Genomic DNA, 24,976 nt, shown 5'->3' with positions numbered 1-24,976 from the left:
CAGGCTTGAGCCACCGCGCCCGGCCCTGATTCTTTTTGTATACAAGTGATTTCACCATGTCAGTGATTTCTAAAGACTTCATAACAAATAGTAATAAACCTTCTAGCAGAAAAAACAACAACAACAAAAAACCTGGCTGGGCACAGTGGCTCACACCTGTAATCGCAGCACTTTGGGAGGCCAAGGCAGGTGGAACACCTGAGGTCAGGAGTTTGAGACCAGCCTGACCAACATGAAGAAACCCCATCTCTACCAAAATACAAAATTAGCCGGACATGGTGGCACATGCCTATAATCCCAGCTATTCAGGAGGCTAAGGCAGGAAAATTGCTTGAACCCGGGAGGTAGAGGTTGCAGTGAGCCGAGATCGTGCCATTGCACTCCAGCCTGGGCAACAAGAGTGAAACTCTGTCTCAAAAAACAAACAAACCAACCAACCTCAATGGGGCATATAAAGCAGCCTGTATGAGAGGAGTTATAGGTAAAATGTGCTATTAAAATTTGAAAAATCTGCTTCTTACTGAGAAAAGGAAGTTTACCTTCTTCGAGCTCTAGACCCATCTGTTTTAGGCATCTTTGTCCTTTTTTCTCCATTCTTTTTTTTTGACGGAGTTTTGCTCTATTGCCCAGGCTGGAGTACAGTGGCATGATCTCGGCTTACTGCAGCCTCCACCTCCTAGGTTCAAGCGATTCTCCTGTCTCAGCCTCCCAAGTAGCTAGGATTATAGGCACCGCCACCACACTCAACTAACTCGTGTATTTTTAGTAGAGATGAGGTTTCACCACTTTGGCCAGGCTGGTCTTGAACTCCTGACCTCAGGTGATCCACCCTCAGCCTCCCAAAGTGCTAGGATTACAGGCATGAGCCACCGTGCCCAGCCAAGCCACCGTGCCTGGCCCATTCTTTTTTTTTTTTCCCCCCTTTTCTTTTTGAGACAGTCTCACTCTGTCACTCAGGCTGGAGTGCAGTGGCGTGATCTGGGCTCACTGCAAGCTCTGCCTCCCGGTTCACGCCATTCTCCTACCTCAGCCTCCCAAGTAGCAGGGACTACAGGCACCCTCCACAACGCCCAGCTAATTTTTTGTATTTTTAGTAGAGACAGGTTTCACTGTGCCAGCCAGGATGGTTTTAATCTCCTGACCTCGTGATCCACCCACCTCAGCCTCCCAAAGTGCTGGGATTACAGGCGTGAACCACTGTGCCCAGCCTCCCATTCTTTTATTCCACCTTCTCCATTTGTTTTATATCAGTTCCATTAGGCTCATCTTTGGTGTGGGTATGCAAAAATGTTCTGTCTCCACAGATATGTGTTTGTGTGTATGTATATATACATTCACATTAATATATACAAATATATATTTAATTATATATTTATAAAATATGTATTATGTACTTTATAAAATGTAATTATATATTTTATATGAATATTAAATACATATTTCATATTTTCCACTACGTTTTATTTTTATGCATTGTGTGTGTGTGTGTGTGTGTGTGTGTGTGTGTGTGTGTTTATTTTCAGGGATCTGCTGATTCCCATCGTGTGTGTGTGTGTGTGTGTGTGTGTGTGTGTGTGTGTTTATTTTCAGGGATCTGCTGATTCCCATCCCATGGTGTTGGAACATACTGCTCTTTTAATGTGAGAAATGAAAATAATGCTACTTAGCCATTAAACTGAAGGGTTTAGATTTAAGATAAAGCATTAAGATGAAAGATAGTGCAAAACATTTTGCCAACCTTGACTGAAAATTACCTTGATTAAACATAGCATATGTTTAAAGTAATACTTTTTTACATTACCCTAGAAATTCAGTGACTCTTTCACTGTTAAATCTAATGTATGAAGTTGCCTGATCACATGCATACACGTCTCACCCTGCTGAAAGTAGACAAGTGAGTGCTTCTTACAACATCAACGGGCAGTTTTCTGAAAGTCATGAGTTCTCACCTTTAAAACTGTCAAAATCAAGCTCTCTTTTATACCTGTAAAACTCAATATTGCTTGCCCTTCCTTAGGTAATAGTCCTTTGTGTATTCTAGAAATTGGGGGTTAGTAAGATACGAAGCTATAAAATTGGTTTGATGTTAGGTTTTTGAGATCGTGGAATACCATTCTAAAATGTTTAGATTTGTTCATTAGGCATTTGAGTGCCATTGAATATTTTGATTGAATTGATTGAATAACTGGATTATTCTGAACTAAAACTTTTAAGAAGCTGTATTTGGTAGGGCGGTAATGTATAGGATCAAATTCACTGAAGAGAAGCTGAAGCTGGAAGACCAGCTGACTTTTTACTATACTATTTTGAGGGAGGGAAGCAGAATGAAAATTAATGTACGTGGTTGCCCTTTTTTTATTTTTTATTTTTCCTGTTGTTTCTTTCAGGATCCTCTTGTTCATTTATCAGAAGATGTGATAGCAAGAACTTACAACATTTTTGCTATTATGTTTCGGTATGCAGTAGAAATATTAACCTGGGAAAAAGAAAGTGAATTGCCAGCAGATTTAGAGATGGTGTAAGTATAACCTGTTTATTCTTTGTGTATGAAGAACTGCTAAATTTTAACTTCAACACAACTAGTATAGGGCATAATCATTTTTTAATAATGAGTTTTTAGTAGAACAATACCTTGATTTTGTAGTTTTAAAACATGTGATCCATTTAATTGGTGGAGGTTTCTCTCTGTTTGGTTGGCTGGTTGATTGATTAGTTGGTTTGTAGCCAGATTTAAGCTTTGTCGTAGCTCTAGGACTGGTTTGAGGCATAACCAGTTTTCTCTTTGATTGTATGATAAAATGATAGATTAACTTTACAACTTTACTTTTTGTTTTATGTTAATATCATTAGGGAATGAACTCTTTGATATAAATGAGGTTTCTGGTTTGAATAAATGCTCAAATTCAATTTTAATCATTTTGATTCTGACTTTTAATAAAATGTATTCTACACTGTGCTTTTTTAGTGTACATCTACCATTTTTACTTAAATTATTGAGGTTACAAACTTGTGACCAGAGAACTGGATTCTGCCACAGATATATTAAGATTAGGGCTTTATTTTCCTTGTTAGTGTGCTTGTCTCAAACAACCTTCTTTCTTAGAAGTAAGACCAAGCTTGTTGGAATTAGTCATAGTTTAGAATGAATACAAGCTGGAATAAGGATCTGAGGGACATTGGTGCCTTTTTTTTTTTTTTTTTTTTTTGCTTTCTCAATTGTGTTTCAGATAAGTTGTAGGTTAAGTGTTTTCTAATAGAGTTGACTATACCTTTTTGGAAATGATGAAAATGACTTAGTACCTCATGATTTTTACTATAGTATTGTTGTTGTATAGTATACTATAGTATACTGTAGTATCCTAGTCCAAATTAATTTCATTTGGGGACAGCATGGCCTCCTGACTGGACTGCCATGTACATTCTTACCCCTTACAATTCATTCTCTACGCTGCAGCCAAAGTGAACTTTACAACAATTCTGATTATATCTCCTATCTCAAATTTTTTATTGTCCTTAGAATGGCAAAAATCAAAGTATATTATAAGCTGGCTTGGCACAATGGCTCATACCTATGATCCTAGCACTTTGGGAGGCCAAGGCAGGTAGATTATTTGAGCCCAGGAGTTGGAGACCAGCCTGGGCAACATAGTGAGACACCATCTCTACAAAAAATTTAAAAATTAGCTGGGCAGGGTGGTATATGCCTGTAGTCCTAGCTATTTGTGAGGCAGGAGGATCTATCAAACCTGGGTGGCTGAGGCTGCAGTGAGCCATGATTGTGCCACTGCACTCCAACCTGGGCGACAGACCGTATCTCAAAACAAACAAACTAAAAAAAACCATTTATAAGCTGTTCAAGATTTCTTTCTCCAGACCAGACTAATGTCATACTAATCTCCCCCTTCTTCCTTATGCTCCATCTCCCAGTGTTTACCTTTGCCACCTTAGCACCTTTGCTTTCACCTTCCTCTGGCCCATGGTTTCTCAACCTTGGCACTATAGAATTAGGGGCCAGATTAATTTTTTGTTACGGGGGCTGTCTGGTGAATTGCAAGATATTTAGCAACATCCCTGGCTTCTACCCACTAGATGCCAGCAGCACCCCAGGCCCCAGTCTTGACAACCAGAAGTGTCTCCAGATGTTGCCAAATGGTCAGCTATGAGAGATGGAGGGGAATTTCCCCCAGTTGAGAGCTACTGATAGCCAATTCTGACTTTGGGTCTCAGATTATTTCTCCAAGAGTTCTCTGAGCTCCCAGGCCTGTTATACCCTGCTCTACCTTCTATTCTTGATGAAAACCTGTTTATACAGAGTCATATGTGCAATATGTATTTTGCCCACCAGACTGTAGTATCATAGAGCACGGGACCACAGGTGAATTCTTTACAGATATGTGTTCAATACCTAGCACATCGCATAGGACAAAGTAGTCTCTTAATAAGTCAGCCTGGAGCAAGATAATAAACAAATAGGTAATTAATATATCATTAATATTTTATCCCACAGAGAGAAGAGTGACACCTACTATTGCATGCTGTTTAATGATGAGGTTCACACCTATGAACAAGTTATTTATACTCTTCAGAAAGCTGTTAACTGTACACAAAAAGAAGCTATTGGTTTTGCAACTACAGTAGATCGAGATGTAAGTAAATTTACTATGTTGATAATAAATTGAATTTTTTTTCTTAAAATTTCATTTGTCATGCCTGTAATGCCAGCACTTTGGGAGGCTGAGACGGGCAGGTCACAAGGTCAGGAGTTCAAGAACAGCCTGACTAACATGGTGAAACCCCGTCCTTACTAAAAATACAAAAAATAGGCAGGCGTGGTGGCATGCGCCTGTAATCCCAGCTACTCAGGAGGCTGAGGCAGGAGAATCACTTGAACCTAGGAGGCGGAGGTTGCAATGAGCCAAGATTGCACCATTGCACTCCAGCCTGAGCGAAAGAGCGAGACTCCATCTCAAAAAAAAAAAAAAAAATTTTCATTTGAATATTGGCCCAAATGTATGTTGGGTATAACTATAAGCTATTGCCAGACAGAAAGTTTAAGAGGACATATAGTTATGAAAATGGAAATTATAGATGTCGAGAAGAATAAATGTTTTGTTCAAGGAAGTATATTAATGGCTTGGAAAAGTTAGCATAGCTTTGAAGGAAAATTTTAACTTATCAATGGGTAGTATGAACGTTGTAAATATTGAAAATTGATCAGAGTTGTTATATGCTTAAACATGTTTGTTTACTGGTTTAAAAGTTATTAATATTGAATACAATATTTTTATAGCTTAATTTTAAATATCTTTATTTACAGGGGCGTAGATCTGTTCGATATGGAGACTTCCAGTATTGTGAGCAAGCAAAATCAGTAATTGTGGTAAGTAATTTAAAAACATGCCTATATTATTTTTTATTAGTTTAAAACTAGCTTCATATTTCAGCATTTATGAACATGTCTTTCTGCTTTTCGAATGAAAATCAATGTTAACCAAAACTGTGTTTAAAGATAATGTTTCTTAAATATTGCATTATTATTTTATCTAGTTTTTTAAAGCTGTGTAGGATTGATATAGAAAATTAGTATTTAGATAAGATATATTCCCATTTCTCCATCAAAGCAGTCTTAGAATGTTTTTTGCTTTTGTTTTGTTTTTAATTAATAGAATATTCTGTTACTTTTTAGAAATTAAAGTGGCCTTAAGCACCATGATTATAATGCAAGCAAAGTTGTTTCTTGGTACCTTATGGCAAAATATATTCCATATCCTCATAGCAATTAGTATATCATCTTCTAAAAGGCAAAACTATTGCTCGCACATTTGGGATTTATTTTTAGAAATTAGAATTTATCATCTTTCACCACTCCATGGTAACTGAATTTTATGTAAATATTCTTGTTTAAAAAATAATTTTATCGTCGGGGCGCCGGTGGGCTCAAGCCTGTAATCCCAGCAACTTTGGGAGCCGAGACGGGGGCCGGATCACGAGGTCAGGAGATCGAGACCATCCCTGGCTAACACGGTGAAACCGCACCGTCTCTACTGAAAAAATAGGGCAAAAAAACTGAGCCGGCGTTCGCGGCGAAAGTGGGCGGGCGCCTGTAGTCCCAGGCTACTCGGAGGGCTGAGGCAGGAGAATGCGTAAACTTGGGGGGGAGGCGGAGGGCTTGGCAAGTGGAGCTGAAGATCTTGGGGGGCCCACTGGCAGCTCCAGTCCCCGGGCGACAGGAGCGAGACTCCGCCTCAAAAAAAAAAAAAAAAATAAATAATAATAACTAATAATAATAATTTTATCTATCTTTTTTTTTTCCCCTTGAGGAGTCTCTGTTGCCCAGGCTGGAGTGCAGTGGTACAATCTCGGCTCACTGCAACTTCCTCCGCCTTCTGGGTTCAATGATTCTGCCTCAGCCTTCTAAGTAACTGGAATTACAGGTGCGCATAGCCATACCCAGCTAATTTTTGTATCTCTAGTAGAGATGGGGTTTCACCATGTTGTCCAGGCTGGTCTCAAACTCCTGGGCTCAAGTGATCCACCTGCCTCAGACTCCCAAAGTGTTGGGATTACAGGTGTAAGCCACCACACCCGGCCTCAAATTTCTTTTAAATATATAAAGTAGTATGGAGGCTCCTGTATTATTATCATTTTGTTGTTGTTGTTGTTTTTGTTGTTGTTTGAGACAGAGTCTTTCTCTGTCACCTAGGCTGGAGTTTAGTGGCATGATCTCCGCTCACTGCAACCTCTGCCTCCTGGGTTCAAGCAATTCTTGTGCCTCAGCCTCCTGAGTAGCTGGGACTACAGGCATGTGCCACCACTCCTGGCTAATTGGTGTTTTTTTTTTGTATTTTTGGTAGAGAAGGGGTTTCCCCTGTTATCCTTTCTCCTTCCCTAGCAATAATTACTTAATTTACTTTTTTCATTCTTGTGCATTCCTTTATATTTCATATATTAAGTATCCATCAACATTATATAGATTGATTTGGGGGTCTTTAAACATTATATAACAAGATACATACTGAATGTATTACACTGCAGCTTGCCTTTTCAGTGTTGTTTTTAGGTTTTCTGTGTTGGTGCACATTGCTGCAGTTCATTCATTTTTTTAAACATTGTATAGTATTTCATGATGATCAAACCGCAATTTATTCTCCTGTTGATAGACAATTAGGATGTTTTCAGTTTTTTGCTGTGACAAATACTCCTGCTATGGGAATTGTTTTGTCTCCTTTTTGCATAGATGCAAAAGTTTCCCTACAGTATATACCAAGAAATGGAATTTCTGAGTTTTTAGGGTATGGACATTCTCAGCTTTACTAGATTTTGCCTAGTTCATCTCCAAAACTGTGGTACCAATATACTTTCCTACCAGCAGTGTATGAGAGCGCCCGTTTCTCCACATCTTTGTTAAAACTATATACTGTCAAATTTTTAAATTTTGCCAATCTGGGCCAGACACTGTGGCTCACACCTGTAATCCTGTAATCCTAGCACTTTGGAAAGCAGAGGCAAGAGGATCACTTGAGGCCAAGAGTTTGGGACCAGCCTGGGCAACAGAGGAAGACCCTGACTCTACAAAAAAAAAATTAAAAAATTAACCAGGCATGATGATGCGCACATGTAGTCCTAACTACTCAGGAGGCTGAGGTAGAAGGATTGCTTGAGCCCAGGAGTCCAAGGGTATAGTGAACTTTGTTTATACAAGTGCACTCTAGCCTGGGTGACAGAACAAGATCTTGTGTTAAACAAAAAAAAAAAAAAAAACTTGCCAATCTGATGTGTGTGAAATTTCATCAGTCAAATTTGCATTTTCCTTGGTTTTTAAATATCTTATATTTATTCTATTGGTCATTTAAGTTTTCTTTTTGGCAAATCTCCTATTCATATTCTAATTTTTTCTGTTGGATTGTCCTTTTCTTACTCATTTAAGTTTGTTGTGGTGCCTTACATTGAGCAAAAACTTTAAATTTTAATGTAGCAAAAGATATATTTTTCTTTATAATTTGTATGTTTTGTGTCTTATTTAAGAAATTCTTGGCCGGGCTCAGTGGCTCAAGCCTGTAATCCCAGCTCTTTGGGAGGCCGAGACGGGCGGATCACGAGGTCAGGAGATCGAGATCATCCTGGCTAACACGGTGAAACCCCGTCTCTACTAAAAAAAAAAATACAAAAATCTAGCCGGGCGAGGTGGCGGGCGTCTGTAGTCCCAGCTACTCAGGAGGCTGAGGTGGGAGAATAGTGTGAACCCGGGAGGCGGAACTTGCAGTGAGCTGAGATTGGGCCACTGCACTCCAGCCTGGGCGACAGAGCGAGACTCCATCTCAAAAAAAAAAAAAAATTCTTCCTTAATGTTTCAACATATTCAATTTAATAATATATCAGAAACTGTACTTACAGATTATCAAGTAGGGAACAAACAATAAAATAGAAAATGGACAAAGGATATGAAAAGACAGATCATAACAGAAAATCTAGCTGGTCAATATACATGAAGTTAGAGTGATAAAATATCTTGCAGAGATGCAGAGACTAGGAATACATGCTTAACAATAAATTGCTGCATTTAAGAAAAACGATCTAGTGACATGTTAAAGCTTTACCTCACCTAGGAATTTATCTCATAGAGATACAAGTACCAGTAAGTGTACATACAGTGTGTTCAGTACAGTACTGCTTTTTTTGTAGTCACAGAGGACTGGAAACAGAGAAGATGAATACCCTTCTCTGAAGGATGTTTTAATAAGTCCACACCACAGAAAATTATGCAGTCATTAACAGAAAAAAATCAATGAAAGCTAAGATGCACAAAAGCATGTGTAGTATTTGATTTTCGTAAGTCAAACTAACAAATCTTTAGAAATGTGTATTTAAATATGTGTAAATGGAGAACATATACAAAAACTTACTGTGTTAATGTATGTTATAGGGAACGGATGGACAGAGAGTAAAAGAACGATCCAAAAATAAAAAGGGGTAAACACATTCTTTAAAAAGTGTTGGCCAAGCACGTCGGCTCACTCCTGTAATCCCAGCATTTTGGGAGGCCAAGGCGGGCAGATCGCTTAAGCCCAAGAGTTTGAGACGAGCCTAAGCAACATGGCAAAATCCCATTTCTACAAAAAAAGTAAATAAAAATACCAAAAGTTAGCCAGGCATGGTGGCGCATGCCTGTAGTCCCAACTATTTGGGAAGCTAAGGTAAGAGGATTGCTTGAGCCCGGGAGGTCAAGTCTGCAGTGAGCTGTTATGACACCATTGCATTCCAGCCTGGGCAACAGAGTGAAACCCTGTTAAAAAAAAAAACAAAAGATGCTGATAGACTTGAATAGACGTTTCTCCAGAGCAGATATACAGGCAGCTAAGATACCACCTCACACCTATTAGGATGGCTTCTGTCAAATAAATAAATAAACAAGGATAGGCATGCACCTATAGTCTCAGCTACTCTGGAGGCTGAGGCAGGAGGATTGCTTGAGCCCAGGAGTTCAAGGCTGTAGTATGTGATGATGGTACCTGTGAATAGCCTCTGCACTCCATCCTGGGCAACATGGCAAAACTCCGTCTCTAAGGGAAAAAAAGTGTTGGCAAGGATATGGAGAAATTAAAACCTTTGTGCACTACTTGTAGGAAGGTGAAACGGTATAACCACTGTGGAAAACAGTCTAGCAATTCCTCAAAACATTAAAAATAGAATTACCATGTGATCCAGCAATTTCGCTTCTGGGTATATTTGTAAAATAACTGAAAACAGGTTTCAAAGAGATATTTTACACCCCTGTTCAAGCACCATAATTCACAATAGCCAAAAGGTAGCAGCAACCCAACTGTCTGCTAATGAAGGAATGGAGAAACAAAATGTGGTATATACATGCAATGGTATATTAGTCTTAAAATGAAGGAAGTTGCCGGGCGCGGTGGCTCAAGCCTGTAATCCCAGCACTTTGGGAGGCCGAAGCGGGCGGATCACGAGGTCAGAAGATCGAGACCATCCTGGTTAACACGGTGAAACCCCGTCTCTACCAAAAAATACAAAAAACTAGCCGGGCGAGGTGGTGGGCGCCTGTAGTCCCAGCTACTTGGGAGGCTGAGGCAGGAGAATGGGGTAAACCCGGGAGGTGGAGCTTGCAGTGAGCTGAGGTCGGGCCACTGCACTCCAGCCTGGGCGACAGAGCGAGACTCTGTCTCAAAAAAAAAGGGGCCGGGCGCAAAAAAAAAGGTGGCTCAAGGCTGTAATCCCAGGCACTTTGGGAGGCCCGAGACCGGGCCGGATCAGCGAGGTCAGGGAGATGCGAGAACCATCACTGGCTAACACGGTGAAACGCCCCGTCTCTACTAAAAACTACAAAATCTATCCGGGCGAGGTGGCGCGCCTGTAGTCCCAGCTACCCGCCGGGAGGCCTGAGGGCAGGAGAATGGTGTGAACCGCGGGAGGCCGGAGGCTTGCAGTGAGGCTGAGTCGCGGGGGCGCACAGCACTCCACCAGCCTGGGTGAGGCAGAGCGAGACTTCGCGTCTCAAAAAAAAAAAAAAAAAGAAAAAAAAAAGGAAGGAAGTTCTGGATACATGGCTAGCAAGCATGATTGGATCTGAAACATTATGGGCCTAAGTGAAATAAAGCTGGTAATCAAAAAGATAAATACCGATATGATTGCTAAGCTTATGTGACGCTAACTAGCATTGTCATATGCCAGCAGAGACAGAGACAGAATGGTGGTTGCTAAGGTGCTAGGGGACAGAAAGTAGCAGGGACTTGGCTGCTTTATTAGGTATTATCGGCAGAGTTTACACTTTTTGCAAGATAAAGAGGTTCTGGGGAATAAGTTTCAGCCAACAGGTATGAATGTAGCTTAATACCAGACTGTACACATAAAAATGGCTAGATGAAAGTTTTATATGTACTTTTACCTTCTTTTTTTTTTTGAGACAGAGTTTCACTCTTGTTGCTTAGGCTGGAGTGCAATGGTGCGATCTCAGCTCACCACAAGCTTTGCCTCCCAGGTTCAAATGATTCTCCTGCCTCAGCCTCCTGAGTAGCTGGGATTACAGGCGTGTTCCACCATACCCGGCTAATTTTTGTATTTTTAGTAGAGACGGGGTTTCACCATGTTGGTCAGGCTGGTCTCAAACTCCTGACCTCAGGTGATCTGCCTGCCTCAGCCTCCCAAAGTGCTGGGATTACAGATGTGAGCTACCGTGCCCAGCTATGATTAAAAAAAAAAAAAAAAAAAGAAGTTGATAACATGGGCTAGGCACAGTGGTTCATGCCTGTAATCCCAGCACTTTGGGAGGCTGAGGCAGGCGAATCACGAGGTCAAGAGATCGAGACCATCCTGGCCAACATGATGAAACCCTGTTTCTACTAAAAGTACAAAAACTAGCCAGACATGATGGTGTGCGCCTGTAGTCCCAGCTACTCAGGAAGCTGAGGCAGAAGAATCGCTTGAAACTGGGAGGCAGAGGTTGTAGTGAGCAGAGATCGCACCACTGCACTCCAGCCTGGTGACAGAGTGAGACTCTCTCTCAAAAAAAAAAAATTGATAACATCACATCTATGCAATAAATTATTTAAATAAGTGCATAATTAAGAAATTAAAACCATAAAGCAAGCTAAAACATTTAAATCATTTATTATCATTTATTATTGGTGCAGCAGATTTTCAAATATAGGACTAAAGATTCAGATTATTGGCCAGGTGCAGTGGCTTACACCTGTAATCCCAGCACTTTAGGAGACTGAGGCAAGTGGATCACTTTAGGTCAGGGGTCAAGACCAGCCTGGCCAACATAGTGAAAACTGTCTCTACTAAAAATACAACAGTTACCCAGGTGTCATGGCGTGCATCTGTAGTCCCAGCTACTTGGGAGGCTGAGGGCAGGAGAATCACTTGGACCCAAGAAGCAGAGGTTGCGGTGAGCCAAGATTGCACCACTGCACTCCAGCCTGGGTGACAGAGCGAGACTCCACCCCAAAAAAAGGAAAAAAAGATACAGATTACTCATAAACTAGCTGAACCTTCATGTTTTTTTGTATGAATCCTGAGATTTCCTCTAGAAAATTAGGATCCGAATCAAATAAGGCAAGGAGAATGGTGATTTTCTTACATCCATGAAAAATTCTGTGATGATGATGGTGTGGTTATGTTAAGTAAAATAATAATTTTATTCTGCCAGTAGAATAGCTTTTAAGTTAATTTTAAATGTTGCCATTTCTTTTAAGAGAAATACCAGTAGACAGACAAAGCCACTCAAAGTTCAAGTTATGCATTCGTCTATCGTCGCACATCAGAATTTTGGTTTGAAACTTTTGTCTTGGCTGGGAAGTATTATTGGATATTCAGGTAGGTTCATAAAAGTTCATGCCAATTGTCTATTAAAAATGAGCTTAGTATACCCTTGCAAAACTGTTTTGGAAAAAATGTCAACTGGAATAATTTCCTGCTTTAATTATACATTTTAAAATACCATTTCAAAATATCTTTTTGCAAGAAAAAATCCTATGTGTAACAAATTTTGTCCTACTGGATATTTTTTATATGCACACAAAGGAGTCTCTATTCAAATAAACGCAGGAAACATTGGTTTAAACAATTGTAAAGGACATTAATATGCTAATGCAATGCAATGTACATTTCACAAACGATTTTTTTTTTAACTTTTTTTAGTGGAGCATTTTGCGGGACTCTTCTACTGAGTAAGCTGGAAAAATGCTGCTGTAAATAACCTAAGTGATTAGCTGTTTAAATGATAAAAAACTAATGTTGATTTCTTTGTTTTGACTCCTACAACTTTTGGTTACCAATAACTTGCACCTCTGAAAGTTTGCAAATTGGAAGTTACCAATTTGTGTTTTAAAAAAAATTTTCGACTGGGTGCCATGGCTCATGCCTGTAATCCTAGCACTTTGGGAGGCCAGGGCGGGTGGATAACCTGAGGTCAGGAGTTCAAGACCAGCCTGGCCAACATGGCAAAACTCTACTAAAAATACAAAAATTAGTTGGGTGTGATGGCATGCGCCTGTAATCCCAGCTACTCAGGAGGCTGAGGCAGGAGAATCACTTGAACCCGGGAAACAGAGGTTGCAGTGAGCCAACATCACGCTGCTTCACTCCATCCTGGGCAAAAGAGTGAAACTCTGTCTCAAAAAAAAAATTCCAGAGTCTAGAAATTCGATCATTTTTCTTTATGTAGTGGTAAGAATTAAGAGTCCTCATATCCGCAGCCAAAAATACAAGCCTGGTGTGTAACATAAAGCGTAAAACAGAGATTGATGTAAGCTGTTATGCTATTCTTCAGGCAAGACTGTGGATAAGTGACATTCAGATGTTTACTGTAAAGAAAAATTTGAATACATTTGTATTGAAGGGCTTTTAACAAAGAACATTACTACACAGAACTGAGAGTTGAAAATACGGAGGTGTGGAAGATTAAGAGAACGTGTTTACTTTAAAAGATAATTTATAAGTTATCTTTCCAGGCCAGCACGGTGGCCCGCTCCTCTAGTCACAACTCTCTGGGAGGCTGAGGTGGGAGGATCCCTCGAGACCAGGAGTTCATAGACTAGCCTGGGTAATATAGGGAGACCCCATCTCTATCTAAAATTTTTTTTAAAAGAAAATAAACAAATATCTTTCCAATTATTTTTCTTAGCCCTATATTCTTTATTTTGGTGTTTTCCATTGGATACCTGCATGCCAAGTGTTGTGCTACAGTATTAATGAAGAATATAATGGAAGTAATGTCCTGCTGAAAATTTTCTTTGAGATATTTATCAATAATTTATATATTCCTATTTAATACTTACATAGGTCTTCTCTTTAGCCTTTTAAAGGATTTCTGTTTGACAGCTTTTATAATTAAAAGTTACTCCATTTTTTAATTTTTTATTATTTTGCATGCTTGAAAAAAATGAAAACAGTGATTTAAATTATAAAGTATGGGACCAGGTGCAGTGGCTCATGCCTGTAATCCCAGCACTTTGAGAGTCCAAGGCAAGTGGATCACTTGAGCCCAAGAGTTCAGACCAGCCTGTCCAACATGGTGTGAAACCCCGTCTGTACTAAAAATACAAAATTTAGTCAGGTGTGGTGGCGCATGCCTGTAATCCCAGGCATATGTGTGTATATATGTGTATATATATGTGTGTGTGTATATGTATGTATGGAACAAGTTAAAGTTTTGGTTATTTTAATGCTTATATTAATATTTGAAGAACATTTCTAAAGTTTACATTTAAAAGGTTGTAGTAATGTGTTTTCCAGGGTCTCTCACATGGCAAGTCCACGATAAGTTTTTAATGAATGAAGCATTTTTTATGAAACATTAATAAAATGTACTGGTGTATATTATAGTGCAGAAGTCATGCATTCCTCATTTTAAATGGTAGCATGTTTTATATTTCAGTTATGGAATGTATAACACTTTTACTGTAATCTGGTTTGATTAGTGCTTAAAGAACAATATTAAGTGGTTTTTGGATGTTTTTCTCTTTAATTAAATTCATTAAAGCACAAGAGATTATTGCCTTTATGACAGGCATATGTTTTGACATTCAGGAGTAATAGTGTGTGATGTGAGATTTGAAATTCATTTCCTTTTGTTAAAATATTAATAAAACAGTTAACATGTTTGCTTTTTCTGAATAAATTTGACCTTTAGTAAAACACTTAAAACTCTACAGATCCATTTGAACATCTACTAAAATGTCACTTTAGTATTTGAAGTTGCTATCTCATTACTATTTTTCCTTCTATTTAAAGATGGCCTTCGCCGGATTTTATGTCAAGTTGGTTTGCAAGAAGGGCCAGATGGTGAAAACTCTTCTCTAGTGGACAGACTGATGCTTAGTGATTCCAAATTATGGAAAGGTAAATCTTTTAACTACTTTTAAGGTGTGGAGGAACCTATATAACTAATTGGGATGTGAAACTTTATCATTTGGGAAGATGTTTAATAAATGTATTTGTACTTTTAAAATTAACATTGCAGTCTTAGTCTTTGAAAAATATAGATTTGGTGGGGAAGGGGTCCATAATCCAACTAAATGGATTTTATATTTTGTTACAGAATTATGTTTAGAAAATTTGGTTTTATAAACAGATTGCAAATATTTTGTGCTAAGGAAAACAGGTATTTTGCTCCTTTTTTGAAGGAACAGGATCCCACTCTGTTGCCCAGGCTGGAGTGCAGTGGCATGATCATTGATCACTGCAGCCTCAAACTCTTGGGCTCAAGCAATTCTCCCTTCTCAGGCTCCCTAATAGCTGGGACTACACATGCATACCACCATATATGGCTTACTTTTGTTTTTGAGGCTAAAATACAAGCCAAATCTCCAGTGGTGTTGGCCTGTATCGAGCTACACAAGAGGCTGAGGCAAGAGGATCACTTGAGCTAGGAGTTTGAGTTCTGCCTGAGCAACAAAGCAAGACCCTATCTCTTAAAAGAAAAAAAAAAAAAAAAAAAAAAAAAAAAGCTGTGTTGGCTGGCATGGTGGTTTACACTTGGTAATGCCAGCACTTCGGGAAGGCTGAGGCCAAGGAGGCTCACGTGAGCCCAGGAGTAAGACCAGCCTGCAACGCAGCAAGACACTGGTCTCAGAAGTTAAAAAAAAAAAAAAAAAAACCCTGTAGATCACATAAAACTTGAGAAATCTAATTGTTTGGCGTGTCCTTATCTTGTATCCATGATCTTTTTCTACAAGGTGCTAGGAAGCGTGTATCATCAGTTGTTCATGAGCAATTCTGCTTATGGATTTGAAATACAAGAAACTGTGCTGTTGTTTGCAAAAGTAAGTGGCTTTTCAATTTTCAAAATAGGTTATATATGGAATAACTATGTCCATAATTATATCTAGGCTCAAAAAATTAATATCTAATAGTAATATGTCAATATGTGATATTAATTCTAAGAAACTTAATAAATCTTTTCATTCTCTATCAAGTAGAATAAGAATATAGCAGTGAGATTTTTCCTTGGTTCACACCTCCTGTGATAACATAGTATTCCATCTATTATGCAATGTTTATGAAATAATAAATGAAGAGTTTTAACCTATGCCATTGTGAATTGTGATATATTTTCTATTAAAATTCATATAAGGAAACTAATCTCAGTTTAAATGACATATATATGATATGACTTAATAAATACATTGGTGCATTTTAAAATTAACATTGCAGTCTTAGTCTTTTAAAAAAATAACAGATTTTTTTTTGGAGGGGTGGGGCGTGATCCAAATTAAATAGCCTGTATATTTTGTTAGAAAATTGTATTTAGAAAACTTTGATTTTATAAATAGATTGCAGCTATTTCGTGCTAAAGAAAACATGTATTTTGCTTTTTTTTTTTTTTTTTAAGAAACAAGGTCTCTTCAAAACTCTAGGTTATTGATATAGTTGAATTAAGTTCTCCCTTCTAGCAGCATGTGCGTAAGCTAGCCACTTATTTTTTTGCATTCACCTGAATTAGGAAGTATATGAGAATCACTTGGAGAGCTCTTTCAAAATACATGTGTTGTGTTCCATTCTCAAATCTACTGAAACAGATCAACCAAGAATGGGGGCCCAAGCGTGTATGCTTTGGAAGAGTCATCAGATGATTCTGATATGATGCAGAAGTAATGAAAGTCTGACTTCATCAGAAACAGTGTAATGCTGCTGTGGTTTAACTCTACCGGCGTGCAGTGACACCTGGGAGCTTAGTAGCTGTTACTGCCTACTTGGCCTGGTAAACTGCCATTGTGCTCCAGAAGAAAGAATCAGTATTTGTACAGGATTCCACAGATTCCATAGTGAATCAATGTCTATACAGGATCTTATTGGTAGAAATCATTCCAGTTATTGTTCTTATAGCAGTATTATCTTCTTGACTTCCTCCAGCACTGACTTTTCATTATAATCCTTAAACATTTGGTCAATGTGGATTAGAGGTGAATCTCCCCCTTGTTGTTTAGAATTACCAGCAGTTGCAGAGAGATTTTATGGAGGATGATCACGAGCGAGCAGTGTCGGTGACTGCTCTGTCTGTCCAGTTCTTCACCGCACCTACTCTGGTGAGTAGTGCTTGCCTTTTCTTTGTAACTGATAGCTGGCACTCCTTGCCTTTTTTTGCCTTCTTAATAGAACTATGAGCGTTTGCAGAGTGATTATGTGACAGATGACCACGACAGAGAGTTTTCAGTCGCAGACCTCTCGGTTCAGATATTCACGGTTCCTTCACTTGTAAGTACTGAAAGCCTAGAAGAACTTTCTTGTTTTCCATTAACAGAAGTAAAGCCTTAAAATAATAGAGAACTAAAGTCTGTATATTCCTGAAAAAAATAGTATTTTATTAATGGGTGATCAGACTTCAAACACCTTCAACTATTCTTATACTAGAATATAACCTTGAATATCAAAGTAATCTGGTGGGGCGGGGGAAGTCATTTAGACTTAATTTATACTTTCTCTTCAGAGTAAAGGAGAGGGAAACAATCTGTACTTTCTCATAGTACTTCCCTGAGATTTTGAACTGATTAATTTACATTAAGCCGATTGATTTCACAAATTATCCTTGACATTAGAATTAGACAGCATATTGTACACCGTCTCACAATTTGAGAAGTCCTCCTCTCAACTCCCTCCCAAAAGGGGAGATGTAGCTAAGGCAATTGAATCATGATGATTGGGTGCTTTTACTGAGCTTCACGAGTTGCCCATGAAGGCATCATTATGTTTTAGCTCTATATACATAATTAAAATTCATGTTTAATTTGTTCAGCAAATTTAAGAAACACCTATTTATTGGGCACAGTTCTAGACTTTGAGAATGTAACAGTAAACAGTAACAAATGTGACCCTTCCCTCATCAAACTTACGTAGTGGGAAAGAGTTATATAAATAGTTAATCAGAATCACAATGAAAATTTGGTTGGTTTGAGAGATAATAACAAGAGACCTGACCTTTTCCCACAGTTCAGGGCTTCTCTAAGAAAGGTGCCTTTATGCAAGGGCATGAGTGAAGGTCCATGCAAAGGGACGAGCAATTGAGAAAACTAGGAGGAGCAGGGGAGCATTACCTCTATGGCAAGTAGAGGAAAATGAGGACACTTGAAGATTCTTGAACCTGGAGTGAAACTGTTTAGGTTTAAGAGCACTTTATAGTTACTTTATTAATAAGGCATATTAAAAATAACTGAATTTTTTCCCATGTTACTTATGTTAAAGGATATATTCTAATACAGTGGAAGCTGTCTGGAGTCTGTTTACCCGTTAATGAGCTATTATGATAGGCCAAATTAAGGATTTTGCATTTGTCTTAAGAACGTGAGAAGGCATTAAAGAGTTTTAAGTGGTATTTACATAATTGCATTTGTGATTTTAAAAGATCATGATGTCTGTAATTTGGAGAATAAATTTGGACGGGGATAAAAGTGAGTGTGGGAAACCTAATTAGATGCTAACGCAATGACCCGGGCAAAAACTGATGGTAACTTGAACTGGGATGCTGAAAATGAATATGAATCATGAGGGATATTTTTAGGTGGTGAAATCTACAGAACTGGCTAAGTGGGTTGAGGGTTGTTGGACTTGCTGACAAATTGGATGTTGGGTTTGAAGGAGGAGTATAAGGATGATTCGAAAGCGTCTGGCTTGCAGCTGAGTAGATGTTGTGCCACTTGCTGAATGATTAGCATTTGTAAAGAGGGAAAGTGATGCTTTTAGTTTAGTCAGGGTTGAGTTCTAGAAGCCTCTGAGATGATCCTATGTGTTTTCGTATCTGTGCTTCCCTCCTCCATTGATCTTTTTGTCCATTTCCATGCCAGTACCACAGTTGTAATAATTATTTATAGCTTAATATTCCATTTTGACATCTTAAATCCCATTTCATTTGATAGCTTAAATCTCCTTTATTATTTTCCAAAATGTTTTGCTTATTCTTAGGCCTTTTCAAAAGATGAAATAAAATCAGATTGTCAGTTACCAAAAACCACATTAGAATTTTGACTGAAAAGACGTTGTATTTGTAGATTAATTTAGGAAGCACCAACATCTTTGCAATATTGAATATCCCAACTAGGAATATAATTTGTCCTTGTGTATTCAAATGTTATTTTATGTTCTTAGTAAAAACTTCATAGTTCTCTCATTATAAATGTGTGTATATATATATTTTTTTCTTTTTTTTTTTTTAAGTTCTTGATCTCGGCTGGGCTCATGGCTCACCTCTGTAATCCTAGCCGAGGCAGGTGGATCACCTGAGGTTAGGAATCCGAGACCAGCCTGGCCAACATGTTGAAACCCCATCTCTACTAAAAATACAAAAATTATCCGGGCGTGGTGGCGCATGCCTGAGGCTGAGGCAGAAGAATCACTTGAACCCGAGAGGTGGAGGTTGCAGTGAGCTGAGATCGAGCCATTGCACTCCAGCCTGGGCGACAGAGCAAGATTCCGTCTCAAAAAAAAAAAAAGTTCTTGATCTGTCACTCAGGCTGGAGTGAAGTGGCATGATCATGGCTCACTGCAGCCTTGACCACCTGGGCTCAGGCAATTCTCCTGCCTCAGCCTTCCAAGTAGCTGAGACCACAGATGCATGCCACCACACCCAGCTAGTCTTAACATTTTTAAATTAAGGTTATATGTTTTGTATTTTTGATGCTATAGCAAACTTTTATATTTTAAACAAGGTATGGTAGTATGTAGGAAAACTACTGATTTTTATATGTTCATCTTATATCTATCTGGTCTATCTAGATATATATGTATTCAGATTAAATAGGTTCTACCAAACTCTTTTCCATAGTGGTTGAACCAATTCATACTTCTGTTAATAACGTATGAAAGTGATAGTTGCTCCACATCCTCACCAACACTTGGTTTTACCAGTCTTTTAAGATTTTATCTATTCTAGTGGGACATAGTGGTTTCTCATGATTTTAATTTGCATTCTTCTGGTGATGATGAAGCTGAATTCCTTTTTATATGTTTATTGGCATTTGGATATACTCCTTTGTGAATCCCTGTTAAAGTTGTCCTTTGATTATCTATTGAGTTGTCTGCCTTTTTCTTACTGATTTGTCAGAGTTTTTCATAGATTCTGCATCCATACTCTTTGTTGGGTATATATACTACATATATTGTTTCTCATACATTGTTTCTACATATATATATACACTCTGTGTCTTGTCTTGTTTACTTCCTGAATATTAAGTGTCTCCTTTTAATTATTTATTTTATTATTATTTTTTTAAGACAGAATCTCACTCTGTCCCCCAGGCTGGAGTGCAGTGGCATGATTTCAGTTCAGTGCAACCTCAGCCTCCCGAATAGCTGGGACTACGTGTGTGCCCAGCTAAGTTTTTGTAATTATTGTAGAGATGGGATTTCACTATGGTGGCCAGGCTAGTCTCGAACTCCTAGCCTCAAGTGATCCACCTGCCTCAGCCTCTCAAAGTGCTGGGATTACAGGCATGAGCCACTGCACCCAGCCAGGTGTCTCTTAATGAGCCAGAATTCATAATTATAACATGTACTAATTTTGTCTTTTTTTTTTAGACGGAGTCTCGCTCTGTCACCCAGGCTGTAGTGCAGTGGTGCGATCTCCGCTCACTGCAGCCTCCACCTCCTGGGTTCAAGCGATTCTCCTGCCTTGGCCTCCTGAGTAGCTGGGACTACAGGCATGTGTGACCATACCCGGCTAATTTTTTTGTTTGTATTTTTAGTAGAGATGTGGTTTCACTATGTTGGCCAGACTGGTCTCAAACTCCTGACCTCAGGTGATCCACCACATCTGGCCATACTTTTTGTATATTGTTTAAACAATTTTTGTGTATCCCAGGGTCACAAAGATATTCTCCCATGTTTTCTAAAGGCTTGCCTTTCCCATTTAAATTCCCAATCCATCTATAATTCATTTTTGTGTATTGTATGAAGTAAGGTCTTGATTTTTTTCCCCCCTACATAGTTATTCAGTTAACCTAGAAGTGTTTCTTGAAGATATTTTTTCACCTGTTGCATTTCAGGAGCACCTTTGTCATAAATCAAGACCTTTATATGTGTGTGTCTGTCTTGTCTATCTTTGTGCCCCTGCTATACTGCCTTAATTATAGTAGTTTTGTGAGTCTCAGTATCTGATAGTTAAATCTTCCAGCCTTATTCCTCAGAATGCCTTGGCCATTCTTTTTTGTTGTTGTTGTTGTTTTGAAATGGAGTTTTGTCATTGTTGCCCAGGCTAGAGTGCAATGGTGCGATCTCGGCTCACTGCAACCTCCGCCTCCCAGGTTCAAGCGATTCTCCTGCCTCAGCCTCCTGAGTAACTGGGATTACGGGGCATGCGCCACCACACCTGGCTAATTTTATATGTTTAGTAGAGATGGAGTTTTTCCATGTTGGTCAGGCTGGTCTCGAACTCCTGACCTCAGGTGATCCACCCGCCTCAGTCTCCCAAAGTGCTGAGATTACAGGCGTGAGCCACTGCACCCGGCCAGCCTTGGCCATTCTTAATCCTTTGTATTTCTGTGTGAATTTAGATTCAGCATGTCAGCTTCCATACACACGAAGAAGCCTTCATATATTTTGATTGAGATTGAAATTAACCTCTCCATCAGTTTAGGAAGAATTAGTATCTTTACAATATTGAGTCTTCTGCCCCGTGAACTTGATGTATTCCTTCATTCATTTAGTTTTTTAAAAAAATGTCTTTCAATAATTTATAGTTTTCATTATAGAGGGCTTCCCACTCTTCTTTTTTTTCTTTTTGAGACGGAGTCTTGCTCTGTCGCCCAGGCTAGAGCCCAGTGGCACAATCTCGGCTCACTGCAACCTCTGCCTCCCAAGTTCAAGCAGTTCTGTCTCAGCCTCCCTAGTAGCTGGGATTATAGACACCCGCCACTGGCACGCGTGGCTAATTTTTGTATTTTTAGTAGATACAGGGTTTCGTCATGTTGACCAGGCTGGTCTCAAGCTCCTGACCTCAGGTGATCCACCCACCTCGGCCTCCCACAGTGCTGGAATTACATGTGTGAGCCACGGTGCCTAGCCCCCATTCTTTTTTTGTTAGATTTATTTCTAGGTGCTTGGTTTTTTGGGGAGGGCAGGGAGACATTGGTTTTGTTTTTGTTGTTGGTTTTTTTTTTTTTTTTTTTTTTGAGGCAGAGCCACATTCTGTTCCCCCTGCTGGAGTGCAGTGGTGCAATCTCAGTTAACTGCAGCCTCTGCCTCCCGGGTTCCAGTGATTCTTCTGCCTCAGCTTCCCAAGTAGCTGGGATTACAGGTGCGTGCCACCACACTTGGCTAGTTTTTTGTATTTTTCATGGAGATGGTGTTCCACCATGTTGGCCAGGCTGGTCTCAAACTCCTGACCTCAGGTTATCTGCCCACCTCGGCCTCCCAAAGTGCTGGGATTACAGGCGTGAGCCACCGCACCTGGCCTATTTTTGGCTTTTGATGCTGTGGGAAATTTTTTTTAACATTACTTTGTATTTGCTTATAGAAATACATTCATTTGTGTATATCAGCCGTGTATCCAGCCACTTTTTCCACATTCATTTATTCTAATGATTTATAGATTTTTTTTTTTTTTTTTTAAGATGGGGTCTGTGTTGCTCAGGCCATTCTCAGATTCCTGGGCTCAAGCTATCATCCTGCCTCAGCCTCCCAAAGTGCTGGGATTACAGGCATGAGCCACTGTGCCTAGCCAGTTTGTATATTCCTTTGGATTTTTCTGTGTACATAATCATATCACCTGTCATCCATGAATAATGGCAATTTTAGTTCTTATTTCCAATATTTATATATTTTACTTCATTTTCTTTATTATACTGGCTGGGACCTCAACTACAGTGTTAAATACAAGTGGTAGATAAAAGCAGAAATCTTTGTCTCGTATCTGATCTCAGGGGGAAAACTTAATATTTTACCATAAAGTATGATGTTTTGCTTTGGAGTTTTGTTTGCTTGGTTTTTGTTTGATTGTTTGTAGATACTCTTTTATCAGATTAGAGAAATTTTCTCAATTCCTAGTTTGCTCTAAGGTGGTAGTGTTGTTTAAAAGAGGGAGCCTTGTCATATTGCCCAGCCTGCCCTCAAATTCCTGGTCTCAAACAATCCTCCCACCACCTCAGTCTCCCAAGTACCTGGGACTACAGGCATGTGCCACTGAGCCTAGCTTGGTTTTTGTTTGGTTTTTGGGTTTTTTTGAGACGGAGCCTCCCTCTGTCGCACAGGCTGGAGTGCCGTGGTGTGATCTCAGCTCTCTACAACCTCCGCCTTCCGGGTTCAAGTGATTCTCCTGCGTCAGCCTCCTGAGTAGCTGGGATTACAGGTGCGCACCACCACACCCGGCTAATTTTTATATTTTTAGTAGAGACGGGGTTTCACCATGTTGGTCAGGCTGGTGACCTCGTGATCAGGTCAGACTCCTGACCTCGTGATCCACTCACCTTGGTCTCCCAAAGTGCTGGGATTACAGGCGTGAGCCACTACACCCGGCCGGTTTTTGTTTGTGTTAAATCATGAATATGTGTTTAATTTTCATGAATTCAGGAGCAGCATTGGATGGTATGATCAAGTGTTTTTTTTTTCTCCTTTTGTCTGTTAATAAGATTATTTAATTTTTTTCAAATGTTTTATTACTTTTATGTTAAGGAAATAAACCAAACTTGGTTGTGGTTTATTGTCCTTTTCTATATTGCTTGATTCTATTTGTGCACCCTTATTTGTGAGAGAGATTAAGTGATAATTTTCTTTCCTTGTTATAGCCTTTTGGGGTTTTGGTAGTAAGATTAAAGAGGACTCATTAATTAAATTGGCAAGTATATTCTGTTTTCTGGAAAATTTTATGTAAGATAGGTATTGCTTTTGTTGTTGTTGTTGTTGTTGTTGTTTTGTTTTGTTTTTTGAGACCAAGTCTCGCTCTAGCACCCAGGCTGGAGTGCAGTGGTGCAGTCTCAGCTCACTGCAGCCTCGACCTCCTGTCTGCAAGTGATCCGCCTCAGCCTCCCAAGTAGCTGGGACTACAGGCATGCACTACCACACCTGGCTAATTTTTTTTTTAGTGTTTGTTGAGTTGGGGGTGGGTGTTGCTTTGTTGCCCAGGCTAGTCTTGAACTCCTGACCTCAAGTGATCCTTCCACCTTGGCCTCCCAAAGTGTTGGGATTACAGGTGTGAACCACTTATTCCTTATTACTTTTGTAATTGCCCAACAGATTCTTCCTGCCCACTGTACAGATAAAATCAATTCACTGAGACCACAGCATTGTGATACAGAGAGAGTTTAATTGACACGAGGCTGGCCACACCACTTGGGAGACAGAGTTTTTACTCAAAATCTCCTCCTGAAGGCTTGGAGGTTAGGGGTTTTCAAGTATAATTTGGTGAGCAGAAAACTAGGAAGGAGGTGATGCTGATTGGTTGAGGAGGGCATCATTAGGGTTTGTGCTGAGTCCACTTGTGGCTGAGGGTCAAAGGACTGGTTGAATCATGGATCACAAGTAATGCAAAAGTCTGAAAAGGCATCTCCAAAGGTCACTCTTAGGTTCTACAATAGTGTTGTTATCTATAGGAGTAATTGTGGAAGTTATAAATCTTGTGATTACTGGTTATCATTTAACTTACATTTTAGCATAATTCAGGCCCCTTTCATCATCTTAACCTTGTGGACTTTCATTAGTTTTATAAAGGCAGTTTCCTTTTGGAAAGGGCTATTATCTTCCTTGCTTTAAGGTTAAACTATAAATTAAATTTCTCCCGAAGTCAGTTTGGCCTACACCCCAGAATGACCAAGGACAGCTTGAAGGTTAGACGCATGATGGAGTCAACTATGTCAGATTTCTCTTACTGTCATAATTTTGCAAAGGCACTTTCCCCACTTAAATATTTAGAAGAATTCTCCAGTGTAACCATTTAGGCCTCAAGATATCTTTCTGGAAATGATTTTATAGCCAGTTAAAAATTTTAATAGGACTATTCAGATTTTCTATTCCTTGTTTCTCTTCTGGTAACATA

At 39.3% G+C, this 24,976-nt stretch overlaps 1 protein-coding gene across 1 annotated transcript in view; it reads left to right on the top strand.

Annotated features, from left to right (window-relative positions):
- UBR2 (ubiquitin protein ligase E3 component n-recognin 2) overlaps window positions 1-24,976 on the top strand; it is a 137,051-nt gene that overhangs the window by 39,941 nt on the left and 72,134 nt on the right. Inside the window, 9 exon segments of the mRNA XM_017878221.1 lie at window positions 2,388-2,518; window positions 4,508-4,646; window positions 5,318-5,380; window positions 12,213-12,333; window positions 14,752-14,859; window positions 15,536-15,541; window positions 15,703-15,734; window positions 15,736-15,810; window positions 17,116-17,214. Coding sequence (XP_017733710.1) covers window positions 2,388-2,518; window positions 4,508-4,646; window positions 5,318-5,380; window positions 12,213-12,333; window positions 14,752-14,859; window positions 15,536-15,541; window positions 15,703-15,734; window positions 15,736-15,810; window positions 17,116-17,214 — 774 coding nt within the window.

This window comes from Rhinopithecus bieti, unplaced genomic scaffold, assembly GCF_001698545.2.
Source record: "Rhinopithecus bieti isolate Rb0 unplaced genomic scaffold, ASM169854v2 scaffold_9981, whole genome shotgun sequence".
NCBI classification, from domain to species: Eukaryota; Metazoa; Chordata; class Mammalia; order Primates; family Cercopithecidae; genus Rhinopithecus; species Rhinopithecus bieti.
The sequence above is the reverse complement of the archived record's forward strand: the minus strand, read 5'-3'. Positions and strand labels throughout refer to the sequence as shown.